We start from the raw sequence: 23,325 nt of genomic DNA, 5'->3' as shown, positions 1-23,325 counted from the left end.
ATCCCCTTTGAGCACCCCCCCTTCGGTCGCAGAGAAACCCAAATAAAAAAAATTAACACCCATCTTGTAAAAAAAAACATGCAAGGCATAAAGAATGGTATGGCTGGTATACAGTACAGGCAACAGTCCCAACCCCTCACTTCCTCAGCAGTTTCTCTCTCAACTCTGCACCCTTGAGCTGGGCGCGGAGGTACTCCAGGCGGTCTTGGTACCGAGCCGTCACTTCTTGACGTCGCCGCCGAATATCCACCAGCTCAGATTCCATAGCCGAAATCTCAGAGTCTTCGTCGATCGACACCACGGAGTGTGGAGCTAACGACCTTGCGAGGTTCACACTCGACACGCTCCCCAGATCACGTAGCTGTGGTTGCGTCAGGGTGGGGGATGCCGTGGTTGGTGATGCCCAAGCCCCCGATGATAGTGACGACGTGGACCTCTTGCGATTAGCTACAGACGGGGAAAGGAGTGGTTTGAGTAATGGGTTAGGTCTGTGCGACCGCGGTTGCGATACACTGGTCCCGTATGATGTCGAGGATCGCAACGACGAACCATCTGCATCTGACGCATGATACGGAGTACCCCTTCCCGAAGGGCTTGTTCCATTTCCATGGAAAAATTCATGCTCGATATTGCGTCGCGCAACAGAAGACGGCGACCGTAACGGTGAATGACCAGGTTTGTGATGACTTCTTGTCAACACAGACAACTCTACGCCGTTGAATGCGTCAAGAACCCGCATGGCTTCCGCCTCCATTGCTTCGATCTCATGACGGAGACTTCGAGACGTCTTCACCTCGTCGTCCTGCAACGCTTCACTGGTGAGGATGGAATGTAAATGCTTTGGTTCAGGCGTGCGATTTGGGAAGGATGATGGAGGAGAGTCCAGCCGTCGCACACTTCGCGACATGGAGCGATATGACATACTCTCCAGACCCCGGTGATGCTGCGCCTCGCCATCAAAGGATGGCGAAGAGACGGCACTACTGGCGGCGATTGTTTCCACCCTTGACGACTCGTCGTTCCTGGGCTCCCGGGGTATACCCCTTCGTCTGAAGGCGCTCGGCGCGGCAGAGAAAATGCTAGACGTCTCACTCGAAGTGCCTTCTCTGGAAATACCGCTTACTCGACGGGTGCTGCGTCGAAATAGGTTAGACACGACGGAGGAAACAGATGCTTTGGAGCGGACAGATGGCGTCCGCCCCGCCTTGACACAAGACTGTGATGAATTGTTCGGAAGCTGCGGGGAATCTAATAACAAGCACGCCACACTGAGATTCATACGATACATAGGGAATAAATCGGGATCACACTTACGCTTCTGACTGTGAGAGCCAAGTGGGATCACTGGGCTCTCTGTTGGAACGGAACTGTGGCTCGCTAGGCGTTCGAATATGTTTTGCCGTAGCAGACGATACTCGTCGTCACTGGACAAAACGTTAGTCAAGGTCTTATAGCACCAGTCAAGTTGTACCCCATGTAGACAAACGGCAAAATTACATACCTGAGCAGGCTTTCAGCATTGGCAGCAGCCAATTCATTGAGCCGTTGCGCCAGAGTTGAGCTGGATGACAGCACACGTCTGGGATGAAACGAGATGATGATGAGAGGTAAGAGAACGCACGTTATGGCATCTGTGTGGGCGCGAGGCATGGGACGGGGACTAGGGCTAGTATGTCCTGTCGAACGGAGAGGTGAATGCGGCGAATGGCTGAGATCTCTGTTACGATGCGATTCCCGGTCACCGCCTCGTCGCGACGGAGACTTGAGGCCGAACCGTGGCAAGTGGGAAGTAGAGGGCTGCGAAGAAGCCTCCCAGCGCTTGGCTTTGTACATTGTATCATGCTAGCAACGTGGTGAACACCGTTGAGCGCTGACGCCGAGGAAACGCGGAACAACAAAGCACACTCACGAATCGCGAACGAATGACTTGAACCACCGACCTGTCGGGTTCAAGATATTTGGACCCTTCCGCTTTCCTGGCCGAGAAGAAACCCATTTAAGTGTATTTTGTATTTCTTTTTCTATGAATGAGGTCAGTGCCACTAGTAGCGTGATGGCATCACGTCGAGGTTGAGTTGGGTGCCAGGGGGGCTCTGATGTGCCAAATGAGCCAGAAGGACAGCCGACACCCTGTATAGACCCGGGCCCCTCGGGCCGTCCACAAGCACACTGTCAAGGTATTTTCTCAAGTTCACTCACACTTAAAAGGCTGTCTGACATGCTCACGTTTATCCCCAGGAATTCAATTGCTTGTTCGACCCGACGACCAACAGTGCCATGTGCTGGGAAACGTGTAGTTCCCTGCAGGAGACTGCTGTCTGTTGCTACAGGCATACCCCCGCCCTTGGCTGATGTTAGGGTACTTGATCTCACACGTGTGTTGGCTGGGCCAACGTGCACAATGCTGCTCGCAGACTTGGGTGCCGACGTCATCAAGGTAGAGGAATTATCCAAAGGAGACGATACCCGTGAGTCATTTGCACGTCGCATGCTGCTTCGTCCTTTGCTTTGCTAACGGGACGTTAGGTTCCTGGACCCCACCCTCTGCCCCTTTACCCAGGGATCCTCCACCGGAAACATCCCATCTCCCACCAGAAACTGCCTATTTTTTGTCTGCAAATAGGAACAAGAGGTCCATAACCGTGAATTTTAAGCATCGAGACGGACTCGAGATTTTGCATAAGCTCGTAAAGCGTTCTGATGTGTTGGTCGAAAACTTTGTACCTGGGAAGTTATCTTCCATGGGTTTGGGTTGGGAAGATTGTAAGAGAATCAACCCCCGCCTCGTGTACGCTTCAATCACGGGTGTGAAGCTCTTTATATTGCATCCCTCGTCTTCATACCCATCTGATGGATCACGTAGGATACGGACAAACCGGGCCTTATCGACAAGCTCCAGGTTACGACGTTGTAATCGAGGCGGAAGCCGGATTGATGCACATGTCAGCACTGAGTTTCATTTTCTCTGCGTTCCCGCGTACCATTCAATGGCCCCTTGCAGTACTGGCGAATCTGGTGGCCCACCATGCAAGGTTGGTGTTGCCGTCACGGACATCATGACAGGACTCTACGCCCATGGCGCAATCATGGCAGGTTTGCGCTCTGTGAATCAGACCGATCAAGGGGTTTGGATTGATTGCAACCTCTTCGAAACCCAGGTTTGTAGCACTTTTCTTTACGTGCCACGTCGGTGAATTTGAATTAAACCATGGATGTGTAGTTGGCAGGACTCGCCAACATTGCTTCCAATTACCTCATCGCCGGAAATGAAGCATCTCGGCACGGCACGGCGCATCCCTCAATAGTCCCTTATCAAGTTTTTCCGTGCAAGGATGGCTTCTTGATGATTGGTGCTGGGAATGAGAAGCAGGTAACAGACTTAATCGCCACTGACGCCGAGTTAATACAGCTGACGCTCGGCCTCCGACGGTGTCTTAGTTTAAGCTTCTTACTACGAATATATTGCAACAGCCCGAACTTGCGGACGACCCACGCTTTTCGACGAATGCTGCGCGCGTAGCGAATCGTGGAGTGCTGATCGACATTATTTCCGCGGCACTGAAGAAACATGACAGAAGCCACTGGATAGACCGATTCACTGGTATCGGGTGCGTTTGGGTTGGCGACCCATCGAAAAGTGCGATGGTGATTTGGATTTGTACAGAATTCCTTTCGGGCCGATCAACAACATCAGTCAGACATTTTCCCATCCCCAAGCCATTGCTCGGTCATCGACGGTGGAGGTCGAAGTATGTGTTGTTTGCGCCATATTGTTGACGAGATCATATGTCTGAGCGCGTCCTGTGACCAGCATCCACGTGGGGGCAAGGTGCGCATGGTTGCTCCACCTGTGACTTACAACGGCAAGCGCATGCCGGTGCGACGGCCGCCTCCCTGGTTGTCCCAGCATACGGCGGAGGTACGTCAGATGGACCCTGTTTTGGTCCACGGGATGGCTGAATGGAGCGTGGCGATTAGGTACTGCAGGAGCTAGGGTATTCCATAGAGGACATCGGACGCCTGCGAAGCGCACGGGTTGTATAAACCATTTTGGAGAGGGTGAATATTGGCTGCGCCCGCAGAATGAGACGGTGGGAGTGTCTATGGATAGTGATATAATACAAGGTGTCACTATTTGCAAAATCGGACGCAGGGTTGCTCTCGGATGACGGGAGGGAACGGGGCTGAGTGGGTGCTACGTATTATATTAAGTACTGGGTCCGACACCTTGGAAGACTACTTATTATAATACAACAACCGTAGAGTGTCGTCGGTCGTTCGCAGCATCTTGCTGAATTTGGGTCTGCCACTGACCCTGCTCCGACCGCCCATACTACTTATAATTCGTTCCAATTACAACTTATTCGTATTTCTGCCATGGCATTTCGTCCCGTGGGTTCAACGGCTCGTTTAACCCAAAGTTATCATGACGACGTCGCCAAGCGTCCACCGCCATCACCCTCTAACAAAGGCCCCCCGCAGAAGAAGCTCGACGTCAGATTTCGTTCGCTCTTGGACGAGCCCAGCCCAAAGTCTGCCCCAGGCATGTCATCTTCCGGAACCGTTGCAGAGCCATTTCCAGTCAACGTATGTTTTCCCTTGCCATTGGCGGGAGAGTGGCCAGACTGGCCGATGCTAACATGTCCTTGAAGGCCACCAAAGAAATTATCAACAAGGAGACGTTTAGTCAGCTACAAGACCTGGACGATGACGAGACACAAGAGTTCTCGCGGGGCATGGTCCATGACTACTTCAATCAGGCAGAAACCACGTTCTCGGACATGGATTCAGCATTGTACGTCCCAGCATGACTGCGTGTCGCTTATCACTTCACTCTCTCTGTCGATCACAGTGCTGCGAAGGATCTGGAGACACTATCAAGCCGCGGGCATTTTCTCAAGGGTTCGTCTGCCGCTCTTGGCATTGTCCAAGTACAGGCCATTTGCGAGAAGATACAACACCTAGGTAAGCGGACGGATCCTGACAAGGGGACGGATCCCGACAAGAGAGTGGAATCCAAGGAGCCCGAGCTTTCCCGCGATGAAGCACTGGCCAAGATCGAACCACTACTCGCTCGCGTGAAAGTCGAGCATGCTGATGCGGTCAGGTGGCTGATGGAGTACTACAAGGCGCTAGACTCCTGATGCGGGGGCCGCCCAAGGTTGGAGTTCTTGGTGGGAGTGCTGTTGCATTCGGAGACCCCGCTGGACATGCTGTGCGGTATGACGTGCCAACCGAGGGGATAGTAATCTCTCTGTCCCTTGCTTGACCTACGCTATCTTGTTCACCTCTTGATCCTACCGCCTAACATTTACTTTGCCCTTTTTCCTGGATCATGACATGTTTCTTTACACGCGCACTAGTAGCCCCCTACGAGACAAGAATGTATTTTGCTTCCTCCATGTTTAAGCTTTTTGATGCTCCTTATCAACCCCCCGATCATTGCTGGCCAGACACAGATCTTGAACTGATAATATCGGTTGTGATATCTAGCCGAGTGGCAGTTCCAGCGTGTGCATTCTCTCGGGCATCATTCCCTACTAGCTACGTATGTATCACCACGACATGATGGTGGCACTCGACAGCCTCGCGTTGCATACCCCAGATCGATTTCCTGCATTTCCGTATGACTCGCCTTACTCGATCCAGGTGGACCTCATGAGACATCTATATTCGTCCATCGAGCGAAGGCACGTCACTATCGTGGAGAGTCCGACTGGAACGGTGAGCAGTCATGTCCCATAGCTCTCACTCAGCTCGTCCAATTCGGTTTCATGTCAGGGGAAAACACTGAGTCTACTCTGCGCCAGCTTGTCCTGGCTGGCGGACGAACAGCAGCGCGCACGCAAAGGCAAGCTTTCGCAGCACGGTGCTTCCGCAAGCACAGGTGAGGTGGTCGTTCATGTGACATGTCTCCGAACCAAATGAACTCAACTCTACCTCTGGTCGTGTGATCATTGCGGTTCCATTAACCCTGCCACCCTAGAACCCGCGTGGGTGGCTGCGCAAGCCATGCAGATGCGGCAGAGGGAACTCGAAGCCCAGGAACGCGAGTACGAGGAAAGGATGATGCGTGCCAGGAATGCCGAGGCAAAACTACGGGCTTTGGCACGCGCACGAGTCACGAAACGCCGGGTACGTGACGTTCATTTTCAATCGTTCAGGGATGACACCCCGTACCCCCAATTTACTATTCGTCAGCGCGTGATCGTCAACGTGCCACATATCGAAAGGAATGAAGATGCCTTTCTACCCGATGATTCTGATGTGGCAGATGAAGTGGTCAATATATCCCCAGCTGTGCGTGCTCTGATGGCAAAGTGAGTGATCACTTGATCACACTGTAAGTTGGCCATAGATCATTCGATTGTGAAATAACAGGATAGAGAAGAACAGCGGAAATCACACTTGGTCTGAGGGCGAAGAGCCGACATGTACCAAGATTTACTACGCATCGCGAACGCATTCCCAACTGACCCAGGTCCTCCTGGAGCTGCAGAAACTACGATTCCCTCCCATACTGCACAGTTCACTCGACGCGGCTAAGCATTCTGGAACACAAGGGAATGAAGTATCCCATCGGAAGCGTGAGCTTGACCAGGTAGAAGTGGGAGGAGACGATGGGATAGGGCAGCGGCAGTGGCGAACTGTGGCATTGGGGTCCCGGAAACAGCTATGCATCAACGAGGACGTGCGGTCGAAATTTTGGGACCTGGACGAAATGTGTCGTGAACTACAACAAGGTAAGGGTCTTGCAGATCTCCTTGGAGATGCGTGCGCATGTGGGCTTCCGCAGGCAAAGTTGGCAAGCGATGCCAGCATCTGCCTCCGCTGGAGGAGGGCACCAAGATGCTGGATTTCCGGGATCAGATCTTAGTAGGTGGCCACGTGTTGTATGGAGGTATGGCCTGAACAATGTGGGTTAGGCGTTTCCGAAGGATATCGAAGATCTTGCAGCCGCTGGTAGGAATGCGGACACCTGCCCTTATTATGGCTCTCGGAAAGCGATACCCCAAGCTGAGGTAATTTGGACATGCCATTGTTGCAGCGTGGATTGATCGCCGCCCCCCTATAGCTCATCACGTTGCCGTATAATTTGCTCCTTCAGAAATCTGCCAGAGAGTCGCTCGGGATAGACCTGACTAACCAGATAGTTATCATAGATGAGGCTCACAGTAAGGTTATTTTTTGCCGGCGAGCGTGCTTCGGGTCAATATCCATGCAGATTTGATCCCCACGTTGCTTTCCTTGTCATCTGTTAGCGTTACCTCCACAACTTTGGCAATATCGTTGCAGCAAGTGGAAACATATTACAACAAGTTTCGGAATCGGTTTGCGGCGTCGCATGGCCTTCACTTGAGACGGCTTATCTCCTACCTGCAGGCAATGTCGAAGGTGGTGGAAGAGTGGACAGAGACAAAGCAGACATCGACGGAAGTGATGAGCATACCTGATTATGTGCAGAGATTGGGCCGAAAAGTTGATGGGATCAACCTGCTCGAAATCGAAACCTATCTCAGGAAGAGCAAGGTACTTTTCCCTTTTACTGGATTGTCGACTACGTCACTTCACCATCTCAGATTTCCCGGAAAATTTCAGGGTACGCTGAAGCTGTTGCCACTGAAGTCTTAGACAGTAAGTTTCATGTGTTCCATTATTCCAAATCGACCTCAAGGAGGTCATAGTAGGTAACCACCGGAGCCACGTACCAAGAAAACTTCTGCCACTCCAAGCAGTGGAAGCGTTCATTCTGGGCCTTTCCGGCACCCGTGAAGGTAATCAGTTACGGTTCCATATGGGAGAGATGGCTTTATATTGGAGAATACAGACGGGCGCATCATATTCTCGAGCATAGGCAAAGAAGGCAATTCTGAAATGGAAATGAAATACCTCCTTCTCAACCCGTCGACCACCTTTCGTGAAATTGTCGAATCAGCTCGATCAGTTGTTCTTGCGGGCGGTACCATGTCCCCGGTAAGTTCACTGATACCTCATCATTTCCTTGTAACTGACGGATCTGTAGATGTCAGGCGTCATTCGTCGTCTCTTTCCTTCCCTCCCCCAGGACAGAATGACCACGTTTTCCTGTGGTCACATCATTCCTCAATCGCATGTCCGGACCTTGATACTGACCAAAGGTCCTTCTGGGTCACTTCTGGAATTCAAGTATGCACAACAAAGCAACGTGCAGGTACTAAAGGAACTGGGGCAAGTTGTCCTGAATCTATGCAACATCGTGCCTCGGGGGTTGATTGTCTTCTTTCCATCATATTCTTCATTAAACTTTGCGAAAAAGATTTGGAGAGCCGATCGTGCGTTGGAAAGATTTGAAGCGAAAAAGAAAGTATGTCGCTGGTATGATTCTTCGGTAGGTTGAAATCGTCGACACACTCGTTGCAGGTGTTCTGGGAGCCAGAGGAGAGCAGTGCTGTGGAGTCGACGCTTGGTGATTATGCTGAAGCGGTACAGGGTTCGGTGCGTCTCCGTGGCAGTTTCGCAGTTGATGCCGTTTATTCATAATCGATGGAGTCCGCTGACAGATCTAACAAGAGAGCTGGTGCTATTTTGTTTGCCGTCGTAGGCGCTAAGCTTTCGGAGGGCCTGAATTTTGCGGATGACCTCGCGCGAGCGGTGGTGGTCATGGGACTCCCCTTTGCAAATAAGAACTCGCCTGAACTGCAAGAACGAATGCGCTATGCAAATGAAGCGGAGATGAGGTTAGGAAGTAAGAGGGATCCCCATTCAAAGGACGCGGGTTCAGAGTTGTACGAGAATATGTGTATGAACGCCGTCAACCAGAGTATCGGTTCGCACTTACTCACTCGGTAATGGTGGGTACACGCTGACCAAGTGTTGCAGGGAGAGCGATTCGCCACCGTTCAGATTGGGCGTCTCTAATCCTGGTTGACCATAGATATAGCATGGCTACTATTCGGCACAAGCTTCCTTCGTGGATCCAGGACGGGGTGTGTGTTTGCGATACGTTCGGTCAAGCTGTGAAGCAACTTGGGACCTTCTACCGAGACAAGAAGCAGTGAGGGTAGATTTGACGGATAGGTTTTTGTAGTGGAAGTAGGGAGTCCAATTATAGGGGCTCATGCTGGCCGACCTCGAAGTGGGGTTGCTGACTAATAACACGGGGTAAATTTGCTGATGTAATCCTGCCTGAGGCTGTTCCGCCAACACCGACCGACATCTTCCGCCAAATCCACCACTGCCGGGTGTGTTTTCGGTTTTACAGTATGCTTTCGCGACAAGCTGTGAGGCGTTTTCCCTATGCACTGCGAGGTTCTTCCGGTCGCAGTTCAGCTGCAACGCTGCACCGGACGCTTGCCACTCCTGCAGTGCCGCCTTCGCCCAACGACCCTTTCGCGAACGGTACCAATGCCTACTATGCAGACATGATGTATAAACATTGGATACAGGACCCGAAGTCAGTTCATGTCTCCTGGGACGCCTACTTCTCTGCAATGGAACGGGGAGTGCCGAGTGCCAAGGCATTCCAACCGCCTCCTCGCCTGATCGTTCAACCCGCAGATGGCGCACCAGCCCTACATGCTGCAGGCGGCGCGGAACTTGATGACCACTTAAAGGTCCGCGGCTTGTCCGTCGCGCTTGTTCGATTTACGTATGCTCTTTCTAGGTACAACTGCTCGTTCGCGCATACCAAGTTCGGGGGCATCACCTAGCCGAATTAGACCCGCTGGGCATCTTAGACGCTGACCTCGCTGATGTCCGGCCGCCCGAACTCGAACTCAGTCACTACGGATTCACGCAGCGGGACCTGGATAAACAAATTGCTCTTGGGCCTGGTATCCTACCCCACTTTGCAACGGAAGACCGCAAGACGATGACACTCGGGGAAATTATCAAGACTTTGAAACGCATATATTGTAAGATCGACGTCGATGGTTTTAAATATGTGCACTGACGATGATTAGGTGGTGCCGTTGGCATTCAGTACGTGCATATTCCGGATAAGGAGCAATGTGACTGGATCAGAGAACGCACGGAAATCCCTAAACCATGGAACTACACTGTGGAGGAGAAACGAATGATCCTAGACCGCCTTATTTGGTCTGAATCTTTCGAGAAATTCATTGCGAGCAAATACCCAAATGAGAAGCGTTTCGGCCTCGAAGGCTGTGAGGCACTGATTCCAGGCATGAAAGCTCTCATAGATCGATCAGTGGATCACGGCGTCAAGCACGTCACTATCGGGATGCCCCACCGTGGGCGCCTCAATGTACTGGCGAACGTCATCCGCAAGCCCATCGAAGCCATCTTGAATGAGTTCTCGGGTTCGGTTGATGACGATTCTTTGGCAGGGGATGTCAAATACCACCTCGGAGCCAATTACGTGCGACCCACCCCATCTGGAAAGAAGGTCTCACTATCGTTGGTTGCTAATCCATCCCATCTCGAGGCAGAAGATCCACTCGTGCTCGGAAAGACGTATGCTATCCAATACCTCGAAGGAGATGAGAAGACACATAATGCGGCTATGCCCGTGTTGCTTCATGGTGATGCCGCCTTTGCTGGCCAAGGTGTAGTGTACGAGACGATGGGCTTCCACAACTTGCCAAATTATGGCACAGGAGGCACCATTCATCTTATCGTCAACAACCAGATTGGTTTCACTACCGACCCTCGCTTCGCCCGTTCGACTCCATACCCGTCCGATATTGCCAAGGCCATAGACGCCCCTATTTTCCATGTCAATGGCGACAACGTCGAGGCTGTCAACTTTGTGTGCCAACTCGCAGCGGACTATCGTGCCAAATACAAGCGCGACGTTGTCATTGACATCGTCTGCTACCGCCGTTACGGGCACAACGAAACTGACCAACCGAGCTTCACTCAGCCTCGCATGTACAAAGCGATCGAGAAACAGCCTACACCGTTGACCCAATACTCCAAGTTCTTGGTTTCAAGAGGCACTTTTACAGAGAAGGACATCGAGGAACACAAGAAATGGGTGTGGGGAATGCTAGAGAAGGCCGCAGGTGGAGCAAAGGACTATGTCCCTTCGAGTAAGGAATGGCTGTCGGCATCGTGGCAAGGTTTCCCGTCACCTAGACAATTGGCAGGAGGAGACACTCCCTACTCGCTCTACTGGCTCCGATGAGAAGACGCTAAAACGCATTGGGAGGGCTGTGTCACACTACCCTGCCGGGTTTACCCCTCATCGCAACCTTGCCCGTATCCTCACTACGCGGGGAAAGACTGTCGAAGATGGCCGTAACATCGACTGGTCAACTGCAGAGGCTCTTGCGTTCGGTGCTCTTGCTCTGGAAAAGGTTCACGTTCGCCTTTCGGGACAAGATGTAGAGCGTGGAACCTTTTCGCAGCGTCACGCCGTCATTCATGACCAGATCAACGAACAAAAATATGTCCCGCTGAATAACCTGGATTCAAATCAAGCGCGCTTTGTAGTTTGCAACTCCTCGCTCTCTGAGTACGGCACGCTGGGCTTTGAACTCGGTTACTCCCTTGTGTCACCTGACTTCCTTACCATCTGGGAAGCTCAATTCGGAGACTTTGCCAACAATGCTCAGTGTATCATCGATCAATTCATTGCGTCAGGAGAACGCAAGTGGTTACAGCGCACGGGGTTGGTCGTGAATCTTCCTCATGGTTATGACGGTCAAGGTCCGGAGCATTCAAGTGGAAGAATTGAGCGCTTCTTACAGCTTTGCGGTGACCACCCACATATCTTCCCTTCACCCGAAAAGATTGAACGACAGCACCAGGACTGCAACATGCAGGTCGTATACCCGACGTAAGTTTGCATGTAGTTCCTTTCTATAGGTCACCGCTAACGCGCTGTCTCAAGTACGCCCGCTAATTATGTGAGTAAGCCGCGCTACTTGCTGAATCTTGCTCACGTATCGCCCAGTTCCACGTCCTCCGTCGACAAGTGCATCGCGATTTCAGAAAACCAGTCGGTTTTTTTTCTTGTTTACTCTACGCTTTTACTAATGCGGGCTCATGCAGCTCATTTTATTCTTCTCCAAAGCATTGTTGCGGCATCCTAATGCTCGCTCTGACTTATCAGAAATGATCGGCAATACCCATTTCCAGCGGTACTTGCCTGAACCTCATCCGGATCATTTGATGCCACCGGAACAAATCCGTCGCCACATCTTGTGCACAGGTGCGTAATCGTGCATGTTTATATACTGTTGATCCTTACATCGTGCAGGCCAGGTGTACCACACCCTTGTTCAGGAGCGCGAGCAGAAGGATATTAAAGACATTGCGATCAGCCGTGTGGAACAGCTATCACCTTTTCCATATGATCTTGTCTGTCTCTTTTTGTTGTTCAAATTGGAACTTGGCTAACGTGCTTTTAGATCACTCCTCATCTCGATATGTACCCCAATGCGGACCTCTTGTGGTGTCAGGTGAGGCAGGAAGTCGTTGCTCATCTTTAGCAAGCTTATTCGATTTGTAGGAGGAGCCTCTGAACAATGGAGCGTGGACATATGTAGGTCCTCGCATATTGACTGCTGCCAATGGAACCCAGTATCACCGGGGCAAGTACCCGCTCTATGCTGGGCGGGAGCCCACAAGCTCTGTTGCAACGGGTAGCAAGGTAGGGGATGGCGATATCTGACGAGCCACGTAGAATTGATCGCTTTCTAGATTCAGCATAAGAAGGAAATTGAAGCCTTCCTAGATTCTGCATTTGCATGAGGTCGCCGGTTTTGTGGTCGTCAGCGAGGTTGACTGCGTATTTCCACATACACTATCCACTTCAGCCCGCCTCGTCTCTTGGGACCTTATCATGGTACAGGGCGTCTGTAGTATTCTTGTTTCCGAGTCAGTGATGGAGATTGGACAGAAACCAAAGAGAAAAAGTTGGCCGATTCATATTAGCCCTAAGCCAGTACCAAGCTAACCTACCAAGCCATCGTCCTCAATATCCCCATCACCATTGTCTGTTGCCCTCGTTGCTCACATCGGCACAACCCAAGGCCCCACTCAGCGGGTCTCCTACACCGTTCTCGAAACTTGCAATCGGGACCTGTGTACGAGAGAAGTCTGAAATTGAAGTTGTTCTTAGTGATAGTGGTGATACTGCATTGTACTGATTGAGATGCCGTGCGAAAGCATTGCGAGAACACAAGTGACAGGTGAGAATGAAGTCTGCACAACCCTCCATGTGCCTCTGCCTATCAAGTAATACTGTGTCCACAAGTGAGCAAGCTTATCAGATAGGACATGCCAAGGACAGACATACCCAAGATTCCACTATTGTGCAGAGGACAGGGCTATGGTATGAAGAGCAAAGACAAGAGCACTTGCCTTTAAACTTGAGTTTGACAGTAGGTTTGAAATTACTTGAGGGGCTCTTGTTCTTGTTAGAATGGTAGAATGAATGTAGAATTTGATGGGGACTATGGGAGAATATCCCTGAGTTTATATACATGTTTCCATATGCATGGACCAGTAATGTATAAGGAAACTGTTACTATGTATAGTATAGAATAGCACAGAATGCTATGGAATATGACACAATTAGTGATGTCATTCTGACATCACTGTGGAGCTGTCTGACTGAGCATGTCATGTGATGTAACACATGTGTATCAAAATATGTAAGTCTAGATGAATCTAGATGTTGGACATATTACCATATTTCCAACACTCCCCCTTGCTCTAGAATGGGAGATTAACAAGTCCCATTGATGAGCAATTAGTTTCAAATTTTTGCCACATCAAGGATTTTGTAAGACCATTGGCTTTTTGTTTGTCAGTTTGAATGTATTCAATACCGAACAAACTGTCTTGTACACATTCATGTACATAGTGCCATTGGACATCAATGTGCTTTGAGCAGTTGTCTGAGACTGGATTCTCAGCTATGAAGCAAGCACCCATATTGTCACAGTATAATATGGTCTTTTTGGTTTTAAGTTCAAGTTCTTCAAATAGCATGTGGAGCCATTTGATTTGATGTGCAGCATCACAGAGAGCCATGTACTCAGCTTCTGTAGAGGAGAGGGTGACAGTCTTCTGTTTATGTGATCACCAAGAAATGAGGGATGTTCCAAGGAACATAGCATAACCAGTTGTTGAATGACAAGTGTCTTTATTTGATGCCCAATCAGAATCAGCAAAACCAAATATCTGCAATTCAAGTCCAGAATAGTAAAGCACAAGTTTAGGAGTGGATGCAACATAGCAAACTATGTGTAGTGCTTTATTTCAGTGATCCTCAGTGGGATTAGCCATATATTGAGACATGTGGATTACCACAAAGGCTATATCTGGATGGGTACCAAGGGCCATATAGAGTAGAGACCCAATAATAGATTGGTACTGGGAGTGGAGTTGTGAGGTTGCTTGATAATTGGAAGGGGCTTTTTCTGGTTGATATCCCAAAGGTAATGGAGTGTGAACATTTCGAGCAGTCTCCATATTAAATCTTTTGATGACCTTTTTGATGTAGGGAATTTGATTGAGATAGAGTTCTTTCTTTGATTGATCTCGATGGATTTGTAATCTGAGATATTCTTTTACTTCCCCAAGGTCTCAGGATTCCAATTTCTTCATAGATTCTTCTTTCTTGGCTTTTAGAAGATGTTTGTCTGAACCTAAAAATAATCCATCATCAACATAGACAAGGAAAATGACAATGCCAGCTTTTGAAGAATAGATGTAGATGCCAGTGTCCACTTTTGAGTGTATGTAGCCCATGTGAAGTAATGATGCATGTAAGGCTTTATTCCATGCAAGTGCTGCTTGCTTGAGTCCATAAAGGGCTCTAAGCAGCTGATATACCTTGTGCTCTTGACCCTTAACTTGAAAACCTTCTGGTTGCTCCATATATATTTCTTCATCAAGGTTTCCATATAGGAAAGTGGTTTTAACATCCAGGGCTTCCATTTCCCAATTTCTTTGGGCAGTGAATGTGAGTAGGATTTGCACAGTTTTGAAGCGAGCCACTGGAGAGAAGGTATCTTTGAAGTCAGTTCTGAATTCTTGTGTAAAGCCTTTAGCCACAAGATGAGCTTTGTAATGACCATTGCTTTTAATAGTGAAAACCCATTGACACTTTATGGGTTTCCAATCTCTGGGAGGATCCACCAAAGTCCATACTTGTCTTTCTTCAATAGACTTTAATTTGTCCTTCATTGCATCAAACCACCTTTTCTGAAGGTCTGGAGTTAACTTTAGAACATCTTTGTAATGCTCTGGAGATTCTTTGATCCATGCAGCAAGTGCAAATTCAAATGGATGCATCTCAGCTTCTTGGTCTGGCATTCCTTTCAGAGATTCCGGAAGTGGAGTTAGAGGAGATAAGGGAGAAGAAGGAGTAGTTCCTTGTGGATGTTCAGTCCACTGATGAGGAACCTGAGGAGGTACCAATGTAGGTGGTAAGACTGGCAAAGGTGGCCTATGCTCCTCATCATATTGTCTCCTAGCTTCTTCTCTCTCTCTAATATTATGTTCTGCATTTTGGATCCATTGTTGGGCTTGATCTCAGTTCTGTTAAATATCCCTTTCAATTTGTACCAGAGGTCTATCTCCATAAATGTTTCCAGGACAGGAAACAGGGATGAACTGGCATTTAGGACAAGGTTCTCAGTCTTTGGTCTGTGATGGCTGTGCTCTCCAAACATTTTGGGAGTCACCAGGAACAGAATAAGGAGTATGTAGGTGCTGAATGACTCAAGGGTCAACTGATGGTGCAGCAGCAGGTGCTCTTCTGATTGGTTGATTAGAAGCTCTAGGCTGGTCTGCAGCTTTACCCTGCTGTGGGTTAGGTGGAGTAATTGGATGAGGTGGTTGCCAGTGATGAGGTGGCAGTTGGATCTGATCAGGATCTGGTAATGAGTGTAGGCTTTCAGAGTTGGATGATGATTCAGATAATTGGTCATCTTTGGAATTGGGGTCAAAGGTTTCAGTCTTTTTATCTGAGCAGAAAGGAAAAAAGTCTTCTATTAATTTTGCTGTATGAGATAAAATGATCTTCTGACCATGTAAAAAGTGGTATCCTTTTGTGTTAGGCTTGTAGCCTAGGAAAACCATCTCGATAGCATGAGGTTCCAATTTATCTTTTCATTGTTCTATTGGAACCCATACAAAGGCTTTGCAGCCAAAGGTGCAGAAATAAGATATATCAGGAACTTTTCCTAAGAATAGTTCTGCAGGAGTCTTGAAGAGAATCTGCTTGAGTGGAGTTCATTGTACATGTGTAAGGCACAATCAAAAGTGAAATTCCAGAAGCATTTCAGAATGCATGCATGATGTTGAAGAGAACTGGCTTTCTCCAAAATGGTGCAGTTGAACCACTCAGCATGACCATTTTGCTGGGGTTGATCAGCAATAGACAATTGATGGGTAATTCTGCATGTAGATAGGAGCACCTTGAAAGTGGAACCCATAAATTCTCCCCCTCAATCCAAATGGTGTAGGAATAGGTAATAGAAGATACCTAGAAATAGTAATTATCAGTAAATGGGCGAGTATAGTGCTCGACCCAAAAGGGAGGTCTTGTGTGGAGAAAGAAAGGTGTAGTAAAAAGGTAAAAATGCGAACTAAAATGAAGACTTAGCTCTGGGATGTCTTCCTACTGATCTAAATGTCTTGCCAGTCCTCCTGGCCCTTTGGGTACTCCCCAAAGTAATAATTCTATCCTCAAAAACTTACCAAAATGTGAGACAAAATCACCCTACTGCTGAGGGCCTGTGACATGGATTTCTTTCTTTTTTTTTTTTGGTAAACTGAACTCATGTGAACACAGCACACATGCTGAGTCAGCAATGCAGCTGCTCACCACCAAGTCCAGTGGTACAAACATGAAAACAAAACACAAGAAATAAAACAAGTCCCTCAACCCCTAACTTCCTGTCCAAGACAACTTCTTGTAGGGAATTTGAACTTGTTCCCTGCAATGGAGCACAAGAAGATGATGGCCTGTTTGATTTTGGGCTGAAACCATCCAATTGGAAAAAGCAGTATAGGTATTGGATTTATTGTGAAGGTAGAGGCAAAAGCCAAATGATGAATAATCATCAAGAAGAGTAAGGATATATTTAGAGCAGAAATAAGATTCCACTGGTAGTTCCAGTAGGTCAGCATGAACCAATTCAAGAGGTTTGGTTGTGCATTTCCAAGAAGGTTTGAAAGCTTCAGAAGATAATTTTCCCTGAGCACACCCTTTACAGGAAGAAGTTTCCCCCTGTATTTGCATTTCAGGAAGATCCAATTGGCAAAGGTGCCTAAGAATAGCTTGTGCAGGATAGCACAGCTGATTATGCCAGAGTAATTCCAGTGAAGTCCTAACCAGAGGGCAAAGGACCATATATGCATTGGTAGGTGGAAGTGGTATGCCCACAAACCAATGTAGTGGTGAAGTTGGAGAGGCTAATTTGGCCTCTAAGACAATCCAGCCATCTGGTGCTTGGATTACCTCATTTGTAAGTGTTGCAGTGCTCCAATACCTGTTTTTCAGGAGCACATTTCTTGAGCATAGTCTCTTTGAAAACAAAGGACTATAGACAACATTATGGAGTGGTAAATTCTGCCCATTTTCAAGGTGAATAACCACTGTTCCTTCACCTAAGAGTTGTACTCAACTTAACCCAGCAGTAGATGCAAGGGAAGGAGTTTTAAACTCTCGAAAAGTGAGGAAATCAGTTTTAAATGGAGTCACATGATGTGAAGCTCCAGAATCTAGCATCCATATTGACTCACCCTTTGGTAAGTTCTTGAAAGATGCATGCACACCCAAGGGGTAGCAGTCAAAAGCATCATAAGCATTCCTATAAAATTCACTGGTGAAATATCCTGTGGCTGATTTGTTAGGGTCATACTCAATGTCTGGATTATGATGAATACAAAAAGTTTTTACAGGCACAGGTTCAGGTATGGATTCATAAAATGTCTTTAAGGACATAGGGTGGTTTTTCTTTAATACTCAGAAAGATCTTTGGTTGTGATGATCATATCCTTGAACATCTCTGGCAGTGTGACTAAAATGTCTGTCTGCCTGTGGAGATGACCTGCCATTTCCCTCAGCATCCCTAATTGCCACCATGTCCTTGCAAGCCAAAATGGGATCTGCCACTCGATTTGAGGGCAAGCTGGGGCTACAAGGACATATCCTGTCCTTCCCAATAATGGAAAGGGGAATCTGCCCCTGAAGAGAGTTCAAAGTCTCCCATTCCCAGGGTTCCTGTAGGGGTGAGACCACTCACTGTACAGCAAGGGCTGCTTGGTGACATATAGAACAGGTGCAAGGCAAATTAGTTTGAGGGATGTGGATACAAATCTTGACTGACTCAACTAGATCACTTTGGTGCCCTTGAATTTCATCAAGGTACCAGGAAGCCAGTTGGCCTGTGGAGGCATCTACTGGGAGATTGGGAGAAAGCTCAACCAATTCCATTGCAGTAGTGATATCCTGTCTGGTAAGATCTGCATCATATTGGTAAGACTCGCCAATCACATGCAAGCTGATATAAGTATTAAGGTCATTGGAATAAATATTCTCAACTGGAGCAGGTTCTTTGGGAGAATATTCTGGAGAGGGATCACAATTGATTTCAATAGCAGTGATATCAAAATCATCAGCAGCATATTTGTAATTTTGGTAGTCAGGGAGTTCTTCAATGTAAGCTGATTCAACAGCTTCTGCTCCCTTGACTTCAACATTGTTGGCTTGGGCCTTGCCCTTGCTGCATCTACAGTTCTGGCCACAGCCTTGGCCTGAAGAACTGGACTGCTGCTGTTGTTGCTGCTGTGGGTAAGGGGTGTAACCACCACCATGTCCACCTTGGTGATATCCTCCTTAACCTCCACAACCTCCATGATTTCCACAGAAAGATCCAGACCCAGAACCACCTCCACAGTGATCTTGAGTGTTATGTCCACCATGACATATATTACAAAGCAGTGGCTTGTTCATTTGAGCAAGAAGCAAATTAGACTCTTGCTTAACAGTTGTAGAACCTGAACCAGATGGTTTTTCTTGCTGTGGAAGCAAGGACTTTCCAGATTTATGGGACCAGACTTCTTTCATGTGAGGTATGATGGTATTGGCAGATAATTGATCAGCAGGAATAGAAGAGAGTATATTGATGGGAGCCTGTTCCCAGGCTTGGGACATAGAATGGATGAGAATGAGGGCTTTCATTTTGTCATTAAGACCAATGCCCTGGCCCTGGATAGTGGCCATAATCATGGTGATCTCTGAGATCTTGACCATGATGTCATCCTTAGGCTTAATTTGAATATGAATAAGCCTTTGAAATTCCATAAATGTGGTCATGGCAGAAGGTTTGCCATATTTGGATTTCAATTCATCCCACATCTTTTTGGAAGTATCTTGGCTGTCAATAGACATAGCAATCATAGGATCACAGTATAGTGTAATAATTCCTTGGGCTCAAGTATTGGATATGCACCAAGGTTCCTGCTGAGCAACATCAGTGGGTAAAGGTTTAGCACTGTTGATGATATCCATAATGCCAAGAGTTTGCATATAGGCTTTCATAAGAACTGACAAAGAGGCATAGTTAAGGCCATTTAGTTTTGGAATTTGTTTTGAAAGGCCTTTGGACATCTTTAGATGTCCATGAGCAAGTGTTTGTAAAGGAATGACTTGACTGGATGAGTTGAATAGGAAGGTGGATTCAACATATGATCTGCTTGGCATTTGGGTCTGCAAGCAGTGGCTCCAGCAGATTGAGACCTGCAGTTACAACGAGGCTTGGGTGTATGTCCATGGGGATTTTGCCATTCTTTTATTATTGGTGTGCCTCTCTCAGCAAATCTCCACAAAGAGATGTGAGAGTTATTTCTTTCAAGAGAATCGAAATCTAAGGGTCCAAAATAGTGGTACACAAAGAAACTCCATGTTGCATCATGCAACAGGATTCTGTCTCCTATAAATCCCAAATAGGGATCAGCACAACTATAAGGTATGGGAAAAGTTTCAGTATTGCGAAAACTGGGACATTTAGAATGAACAGCAATTTCAAAGATAGAGTATGATTTGTCTATAATACACCCATCAGTTCCCTCATGGTACTGGCCTCCAGACGCATACAGTACATCCATCATACCAGGAAGAGGATAGCTGTGTGTGAGTGGAACAAGAGAGGTGAGCTCTAGCAAGAGCATTGGGAGGTGTGAGGTGGTGTCACAGTTGTGTGAAATAGTCAAAAGTAGTATCTGCCATGGTACATTCAAGATCTCAAAAAACATCCTCCATTGAGGGCCAGTAAGTGAATTGTTGGTGACTGGCTCAGTCAATCCATCCAAGATGATGGTTAGAGGTCATGTATCCATACCAGGTACCCATATCTCCTTCATCCTTAAGTTTCTGGGTAAAGGCAAGCAAGTCACTGTCAAATCTATCTCCTCCCACTTGTCTTTGATGGAACCATCTTGGAATGACTCTAAGGTCACTGGACCCATCAACCCAAGTTCCTCTGAAATGGCACTTAAGATATTCATGCCAAACCCAAAGAGGTGGGATGATCCCACAGAACTTGGGACCATAGAGAATGTGGGCATTGTACATGATGTAGATGAAGGTATTGTGGGTGATGGTTGAAGTGGGGATGGTGAAGAGTGAAGAATCTTCATAGATGATAGATGGTAAATCACAGCCATTAAAGTTGGCTATAGTGTGCAGAGAGGATGAATGAGTCAGCTTCAGGATGAAGTCGGTAAAATAGCTGTGATAGGCAACACAGATACCAGGACAGAAGTAAGGGGAATCTATGCCAGGGAAACTTGGCATGAGCTCCCAAGTGACCTTGATGATAGAGAGTGGTATGAGATACATGGCTGGATTTGGCCACTTGAAGAACACCATGGAGGATGGCACTGCCTCACACCAAGAGCTACACTTGCATACATACAGCATCTCCATAAACTCTATGACCTCCTTCACCACATACTTCCTCCACTTTTCTCCCTCATACATTCCATCCCAGTGTTCAGCAATTTGAGTTTCCAAACATTTTGTGACAACAAGAGACATGACTTGAGAGTAAATTAGTTCCTGTAATGAATAACTTTGCCATGAACAAGTTAAAGTAAATCGAACTCTGTGAGGTCATTGACAATGTCATTGACTGTGAGAATGAGCTCTGGATTGAGCAACTCATTCACAGCCATAACCTCCTCAGCCAAAGGCATTGGAGCATGAGGAGGAGGAGCAGGGTCAGCTGCACCATCCTTGGTGTATGGCAGTACAGGATCTAAGTCTGCCTCAAAATTGACATCAGGAAGATGGAAATGTAAGTAATGAGGCAGAGCAGGAGGAATCATACAATGTGCAGCAATGATGGCATGGACTGCAATGACAGGAGCAATTTGTCACTGTTGGAGTTGCCACCGGGCAGAGAGTCCTAGAAATGTCATCCAAAAGGCAGTCAAGCTGATAAACAGCTGACTCAAGTCACCAGGATCAAAAGCTCCATAATAAAGTAGAAGAACAGCTTGGTTACAGCCAGCAAGAAGTGACAAAACAAAGGTAATTACCACAAACCCTAGTGCATCCTAGGCCTACTCTATCCATAGTGATATGCCTGTTGGCAGTGATTGATCTATGCAGATAAAGTAAATAGCACATGCCTAGAAGGTGGGGCTCATAACCTATTGCACAGAGGACAGGCTATGGTACGAAGAGCAAAGACAAGAGCACTTGCCTTTAAACTTGAGTTTGATGGTAGGTTTGAAATTAACTTGAGGGGCTCTTGTTCTTGTTAGAATGGTAGAACAAATGTAGAATTCGATGGGGACTATGGGAGAATATCCCTGAGTTTATATACATGTTTCTGTACACACAGACCAGTAACATATAAGGAAACTGTTACTATGTATAGTATAGAATAGCACAGAATGCTATGGAATATGACACAATTAGTGATGTCATTCTGACATCACTGTGGAGCTGTCTGACTGAGCATGTCATGTGATGTAACATGTGTATCAAAACATGTAAGTCTAGATGAATCTAGATGTCAGACATATTACCATATTTCCAACATCCACCTAATCCTCCTGAGTGGTGTGTGGTGTGCACATTTTGTGTTAGCAACAGATGTGAATGTGTCATGCCCAAAGAGCCCCTGCAACCATTCAAGGACAAGGTTTTTCAAAAGGTTTGCCAATTTGTTCTACTCAGGTGTAGTTTTCAGTTCTTTGAAGGCTTGTAAATATAATTTGAAAGCTTTCTGTTATGTTTCTATGTCAAGCTCTACACCTGACTGATCACTGAGCCCAAGCCCATTAACTAAAACACTCTGAGGCCAAGAGAAAAAAATGAGTACATGGAACCGTTCTTTCGTACCCAAGACAGTGAGGCTCTTTACGACCTGTAGGTCTAGATTCAACGGCTTGCTCTCTGCCTGAGAAGCAAGTGGAAATCTACTGGTGCACTGTGCAAGCGCACGAACTGAGAGCCATTCGGTTCTCCGTGCAGGCGCCAGAGCCCAGCAAGGGAATAAACGCCTGGTTACGGGAGGACATAGCAGTGGATGGACCTTGTCTGGCAATTGCACGTGACAGAACTTATTGCAAAAGATGGCCGGGCCGGATGTGACAATGACGACGTCGAAGCTCAGCATCGAGTAGGAACCGCGTGCTCTCGATGAGACTTGCAAGTTGTATTTCTCTGCGGGGAAAAAGTAAATCGTACAGGACCATCCTTGCCTGTCCCATCACTCGGGTGCGTGTAGGAACAGATCCTCTTTCTATATAATCTCCCCCCGCGATATCTCCTTCGTCGCGACGAGGCCCTTGTCCTCGATCGCGTCAAAAGGACCGAACTTCAACGTTTCGGCCGAGAAGGTTGAAACCTTCTTGCCCCAGCACTACTCTTGTCTTGATTTTCGTCTAGATAGCCTTTTTGGATGTGTTGGTGGCGATACCCCGGTTGACAAGCAGTCCTTTTGCCTGTAGAATTCGTATACTCAGCGTGGCGAAGATAATGCACCACTTTGGTTGACGATATATTCTGGGTTGTCAGATCGTCAGACCATCTGACTTGTCGTTGAGTGAATCCCAGATGCTAGGTCAGACCATGTCAAACCAGTCAGACGAGTACACGGACAATGAGACCCCGACGTCGGACGTCTGCGGCGTCTGCATCTACCTGTGTTCCCTGCTGCAGACTGCTGCAGCGGTGTGTAGTTTTCCTGATGGATTCGGTTTTTTTTTTCAGTGGGGGTGGTTCCAGGGCTGTTCGAAGTGATTCCAGAACGGCATGTCTCGGCATTTTGTATGGCCTGTCAGCCCCAGTCCGAAGATTGTCTCGGTCAGCACATAACTGAGTCCGGGTGAGGGTTGGGATAT

General features: G+C 47.7%; 5 protein-coding genes across 5 annotated transcripts; 4 read left to right on the top strand and 1 right to left on the bottom strand.

Moving 5' to 3' along the window:
* Nucleotides 1–25: 25 nt before the first annotated feature.
* F5J12DRAFT_854371 (uncharacterized protein) lies at nucleotides 26–2,122 on the bottom strand. Its single transcript, XM_051746628.1, has 5 exons — nucleotides 1,910–2,122; nucleotides 1,622–1,842; nucleotides 1,502–1,561; nucleotides 1,315–1,424; nucleotides 26–1,248 (listed from the first exon to the last, which is right to left on the bottom strand). Exons 1-5 carry the CDS (start codon nucleotides 1,994–1,996, stop codon nucleotides 137–139), a joined length of 1,590 nt encoding a protein of 529 aa, XP_051596481.1. The 5' UTR covers nucleotides 1,997–2,122; the 3' UTR covers nucleotides 26–136.
* Nucleotides 2,123–2,218: 96 nt separating this feature from the next.
* On the top strand, nucleotides 2,219–4,044 carry F5J12DRAFT_725875 (CAIB/BAIF family enzyme; the record flags this gene model as incomplete). Its single annotated transcript, XM_051741675.1, has 9 exons — nucleotides 2,219–2,468; nucleotides 2,527–2,805; nucleotides 2,864–2,942; nucleotides 3,002–3,158; nucleotides 3,221–3,370; nucleotides 3,439–3,608; nucleotides 3,665–3,749; nucleotides 3,812–3,919; nucleotides 3,979–4,044. 9 exons carry the CDS (start codon nucleotides 2,219–2,221, stop codon nucleotides 4,042–4,044), a joined length of 1,344 nt encoding a protein of 447 aa, XP_051596480.1.
* Nucleotides 4,045–4,640: 596 nt separating this feature from the next.
* On the top strand, nucleotides 4,641–5,144 carry F5J12DRAFT_725821 (signal transduction histidine kinase; the record flags this gene model as incomplete). Its single annotated transcript, XM_051741667.1, has 2 exons — nucleotides 4,641–4,795; nucleotides 4,853–5,144. 2 exons carry the CDS (start codon nucleotides 4,641–4,643, stop codon nucleotides 5,142–5,144), a joined length of 447 nt encoding a protein of 148 aa, XP_051596479.1.
* A 324-nt stretch (nucleotides 5,145–5,468) lies between these two features.
* Nucleotides 5,469–9,172, top strand: F5J12DRAFT_361369 (helicase C-terminal domain-containing protein). Its single transcript, XM_051739049.1, has 16 exons — nucleotides 5,469–5,724; nucleotides 5,782–5,887; nucleotides 5,987–6,135; nucleotides 6,202–6,320; nucleotides 6,382–6,743; nucleotides 6,797–6,876; nucleotides 6,927–7,022; nucleotides 7,076–7,175; nucleotides 7,226–7,530; nucleotides 7,581–7,635; nucleotides 7,689–7,775; nucleotides 7,829–7,974; nucleotides 8,024–8,344; nucleotides 8,401–8,475; nucleotides 8,530–8,806; nucleotides 8,860–9,172. The coding sequence occupies exons 1-16, from the start codon at nucleotides 5,551–5,553 to the stop codon at nucleotides 9,036–9,038; spliced, it is 2,631 nt and encodes an 876-aa protein (XP_051596478.1). The 5' UTR covers nucleotides 5,469–5,550; the 3' UTR covers nucleotides 9,039–9,172.
* A 70-nt stretch (nucleotides 9,173–9,242) lies between these two features.
* On the top strand, nucleotides 9,243–12,790 carry F5J12DRAFT_958377 (thiamine diphosphate-binding protein; the record flags this gene model as incomplete). The annotated part of the gene is made up of 11 exons (XM_051749901.1): nucleotides 9,243–9,593; nucleotides 9,644–9,893; nucleotides 9,942–11,033; nucleotides 11,080–11,782; nucleotides 11,837–11,852; nucleotides 11,900–11,944; nucleotides 11,998–12,157; nucleotides 12,206–12,306; nucleotides 12,357–12,407; nucleotides 12,458–12,598; nucleotides 12,649–12,790. 11 exons carry the CDS (start codon nucleotides 9,243–9,245, stop codon nucleotides 12,697–12,699), a joined length of 2,961 nt encoding a protein of 986 aa, XP_051596477.1. The 3' UTR covers nucleotides 12,700–12,790.
* Between the last annotated feature and the right edge of the window lie 10,535 nt (nucleotides 12,791–23,325).

Source organism: Pisolithus orientalis (assembly GCF_024613125.1).
Source record: "Pisolithus orientalis strain OTSU chromosome Unknown F5J12scaffold_38, whole genome shotgun sequence".
Classification (NCBI taxonomy): Eukaryota; Fungi; Basidiomycota; class Agaricomycetes; order Boletales; family Pisolithaceae; genus Pisolithus; species Pisolithus orientalis.
This window is presented reverse-complemented; position numbering and strand designations above follow the sequence as displayed.